General features: G+C 35.5%; 1 protein-coding gene across 1 annotated transcript; it reads left to right on the plus strand.

Moving 5' to 3' along the window:
* Nucleotides 1-1,631: 1,631 nt before the first annotated feature.
* On the plus strand, nt 1,632-3,638 carry LOC110784224 (uncharacterized). Its single transcript, XM_021988652.2, has one exon. The coding sequence runs from the start codon at nt 1,632-1,634 to the stop codon at nt 3,636-3,638; it is 2,007 nt and encodes a 668-aa protein (XP_021844344.2).
* Nucleotides 3,639-4,549: the final 911 nt, after the last annotated feature.

The following is a 4,549-nucleotide window of genomic DNA, read 5'->3' on the forward strand; positions in this document are numbered from 1 at the left end:
GTAAACTCTTCGATCTTTTAAGGGTAAGTATTCTTTTTTCTCTTCTAATTTTGTTGTTTATATCAAAACGTAGTGCATATTTGCTTATGATTGAACCAACTGAAAAAATTGAGGTTTCTGAAAATTTGTAATGTGTTGAGTTCTTGCATAATATCATTGAAAGATCATCTTGTTTGTGTTTTTGTAGCATTAAGGTATCTGTTACGAGTTACGACTATGTTTAATTGGCCTATAATATTTTATTGAATAGACTTCATCTCACTGATGAGTTTCATTGAAATTTTTAATTCTACCCAAGTTGACTTTTACCTAAAACTAATTATTAATGATATTTGTTCTAAGTTCATAATTACTACTTCTGTTACATTAAAAAAATAAAAATCACTAGAGACTCCTTCCAAAAAAATGAGCATGACTGATAAAATATATACTTTTATATGCAAATTAGGTATTGACTTCTATGAAGATAGATAGTGACTGGTTAACAAATGAGGTAGGTAAGGAACTAAGGATGCTTTATGTTTGCGTTGTTGTGTTTTTCAAAAGAATCGAAATCAAATGACAAACATATATCTGCATATCCGAGTTACACTTTTATATCCTCACTAATAAACCGGATTTGAGTAGCAACAGAATTGAAGTTAAGACAACATATAGAATTCAGCAGTAAGAGCATTCTATATGTCTCAAGTAAACCATATTTAAACCATATTCTCTTCGACTTAATTAAATAGTCTCAAGTAAAATTCAAATTTACTTAGTAAAAAATATGTTAGATAATATAAATTCAGGATACCCATATTTAATTTACAATTAAAATAAGTTCAGATAACGGTTTCAAGGATGATAAAGTAAATTACATGAGCTATGTTCCTCTTGTCACTATCCTTTGATCAGAACAATGAGAAAACAAATAAAAAAGGGTTTGATTAAGACTTTTAGATAATCAACATTAGTAGTAGGTAGTATGAAAAGTTTTGGTTCATGCAAGATGTTTAGATATATATTAAGAAAAATCTTTCATTCACCGTTGATGATTTGTTATAAAGTTACTTGGTTGATCATATTGGTTATGAATCAAAAGTTTTATTAGAATAACTATGTATCATGTATTAACAAAATCACATGTTATTGAAATTAGTATTAAAAAAATTCATAAATTATTGAAATTAATATTAGTTTACTACTAGCTAGCCCGGTGATTTTCATTCTGTGATGTTGTTAACTGTGCTGCTTCTTCTTCTTCTCATTGATTGTGGAATCATTTAATTGTCAGAAACCTCAAGATAGATGTCTCCTCACAAATATTGATGTACAAGGAAGAAAACTTTAACATGAGGGCATTTAAAAAGTAATGATGCAAAATCAGGAAATTAAAAAAAAAAAGTTGAAAATAGTGATAACTTAATGATTATTAGAGATGAATGAAAATGATTATAAAAAAAATAGCATATACCAATATATCATTGACTGCGTAATTTATCATTGAGGCTATGCTGGTAGCAACGTAGAGTAACTATGACTATATAAAATAGCTTAATCATTGTATGCTTCTGGTTTTTAGAGAAACAACGAATAATTTAGAGAATGAATTTGAATAGTAAGTAATTGTATTGAATTTGGTTAGTAAAATGTTTTTTGTGAGATGTGTAGAATTTGGTATCATGAAAAGAAGAGAGCGTAGTTGGATGTATGATAGACTTGATGGGCGCAATCTTAAGCCCGACTTTCTCAAGGGGGTTGAAGAGTTCATTGAGTTTTGCAAAGAGCATCCAACCTGCAATGATGGTGACAAAATAAGATGCCCATTCCCCCTGTGTGATAATAGACGTTTCCATGATACTGAAACAGTTAGAGTACATTTGTACAAGAAGGGGTTTGTTCGTAATTACTATCAATGGATATGTCAAGGGGAAAGCTTAGTAGAGTCCTCGCGTGTTCAGCCAAATCCATATCGGGATATGGTTATTGATGCTCTTGGAAATAATCAAGAGCATTTGTTGAATGAAAAGAGTAATTCAGTTGAAGAAGAACCAAATGATGAAGCTAAGAAGTTTATTGACCTTCTAAAGGTAGCTGGAGATCCATTATGTGAAGGGAGCAAACTATCTGTGTTGGAGATGGCATCAAGAATTGCAAGTTTGAAATGTGAATTCAACTTACAACACAGGTGTGTGGATGAGTTTGCATCTTTGTTCAATGATGCGATTCCAAATAACAACCAAATGGGTAGAACTTTCAATAGCACAAAGAAGGTTCTTGAGGGCTTGGAACTTCCTCATGAGAGGATCCACACATGTCCTAAAGGTTGTTTGCTCTTCTGGAAAGGCGATGCACATTTAGATAAATGTAGAGTATGTGGAAGTGATCGGTATAAGAAGACTAAAAAGGGCAAGCTTATTCCATCAAAAGTTCTAATCTATTTTTCAATCACACCGAGGTTGCAAAGGTTGTATGCTACCAAGAACATTTCGGAGGATATGACTTGGCATGCCAAGAATCCCGGAGTTCAAAACACCTTCGCACATCCTAGTGATAGTGAAGCGTGGAAGCACTTGGATACAACCTTTCCTAATTTCGCATCAGAGCCACGAAATGTCAGGCTTGGTTTGTGCACGGATGGATTTGCCCCCCATGGTAAATTTGGATCCCAATATTCATGTTGGCCAGTTATTCTTACACCATACAATTTGCCTCCATCGATGTGTATGAAAAGACCATTCATGTTCCTTTCTTTGCTCGTTCCCGGTCCTAAAAATCCTAAAGGAAACTTGGATGTGTACATGCAACCACTCATTGAAGAGTTGAAACAGTTATGGGAGGTTGGGGCTATGACTTATGACATCTCAAGCAAGCAGAATTTGAACCTCCGCGCAGCCATTTTGTGGACTATTAGTGATTTCCCTACATATGGCATGCTATCTGGATGGTCCACTGCTGGAAAGAAGGCTTGCCCTTATTGTATGGATAAAAGCAGGTCATTTTGGCTTGAACATGGAGGTAAAGTTTCATGGTTTGATTGCCATCGACAATTCCTTCCACATGATCACCCTTTTCGAAAGAATAAAACAGCTTTCTGCAAAAACAAAGTTGAACATGGCATGGGTCCGCATATAATGTGTGGAGAAGAATTGTGGCAATGTGTGAAGGACTTGCCAAAAGCAACTGATGGTCCTGAAGCTCTTAAGAAGTTGAAGAGTGCCAAAAAGGGTTGGTTCAAACAAAGTATTCTATGGGAACTCCCATATTGGAAGGATTTGCTTATTTGTTACAACTTGGATGTCATGCACATTGAAAAGAACTTTTTTGACCAACTCATAAACACTGTGATGGATGTGAAAGGCAGCACCTCGGACACCACTAGTGCAAGGAAAGATATGGCTAAGTATTGTAAACGTCGACAGTTAGAGCTTGAAAATGGAAATCAAACCATGCCCAAAGCACCTTTTTCACCTGACAAGGCTCAAAAGAAGGTGTTATGTGAATGGGTCCGAGACTTGAAATTCCCGGATGCTTATGCTTCAAACTTGAGCAGGTGTGTTAATCTTCAATCATGCAAGCTGTATGGAATGAAGAGCCACGATTGTCATGTCTTCATGGAGAGGTTGCTTCCGGTTGCTTTGAAGGAGTTGCTTTGAAGGAGTTGCTTCCCTTGCATGTCTGGAAGGCAATTACAGAGATTAGTCAATTCTTCCGAGACTTATGCGCCCCCGCTATCAAAGCGAGTGACATAGATCGCTTGGATAAGAATATAGCTGAGATCTTGTGCAAGCTAGAGAAGATTTTTCCACCTGCATTTTTCAACTCCATGGAACACTTGCCAGTTCATCTTCCACATGAGGCAAAGGTTGGTGGTCCTGTCCAGTACATGTGGATGTACCCATTTGAAAGGTAATCAAAGTAATACAAATAATCGTAAATAAATTATTACTTTAAATATCTTATATGTTTACTAGTAACTATTAATCACACTTACATAATTTATAGGTTTCTTAACCATTTGAAGCGTAAGGTTGGAAATAAGGCACGTGTAGAAGGCTCCATATGCAATGCTTACCTAATGGAGGAGATTTCGAACTTTTGTTCCCACTATTTTCAACCTGAGGTTGACACCAAAGCAAGGGATATAGGAAGAAACGTCCATTCGGTTGTTGAGAACCAAAATGACGTTAATATCCCCGAGACGTTCAGGGTTGATTGTGGTCGTGCACCTACTAATGGCCGTTTGCGCTTCTTGCAAGACATGGAGTATGATCGAGCACATCTTTATGTGCTTGCAAACAGTGGTATCTTAGGTGAATATGAAAGGTAATAAACTATAATTTAATTATTGTAAACTCTTCTAACGATGTATTTAACCTTTATTTCCTTAATTACCATAGGAAATTTGAGGAGCACATTCTCCAAACTCAACCTCACATAGTAATGGAGGATATTTGGAGTAAATGCGAAGCCCAGTTCCCTGGATGGTTTAAGTCACATGTGAGATTAATTGTATTTTGCTTTTATTCATATACAATATTAATTACTTACACTAGTCATTGAAAGA

This window comes from Spinacia oleracea, chromosome 4 (genome assembly GCF_020520425.1).
Source record: "Spinacia oleracea cultivar Varoflay chromosome 4, BTI_SOV_V1, whole genome shotgun sequence".
NCBI classification, from domain to species: Eukaryota; Viridiplantae; Streptophyta; class Magnoliopsida; order Caryophyllales; family Amaranthaceae; genus Spinacia; species Spinacia oleracea.

Bases quoted from the DNA above. Each gene is read 5' to 3' on its own strand.
- LOC110784224 (XM_021988652.2), top strand. From the start codon at position 1,632: ATGTTTTTTGTGAGATGTGTAGAATTTGGTATCATGAAAAGAAGAGAG.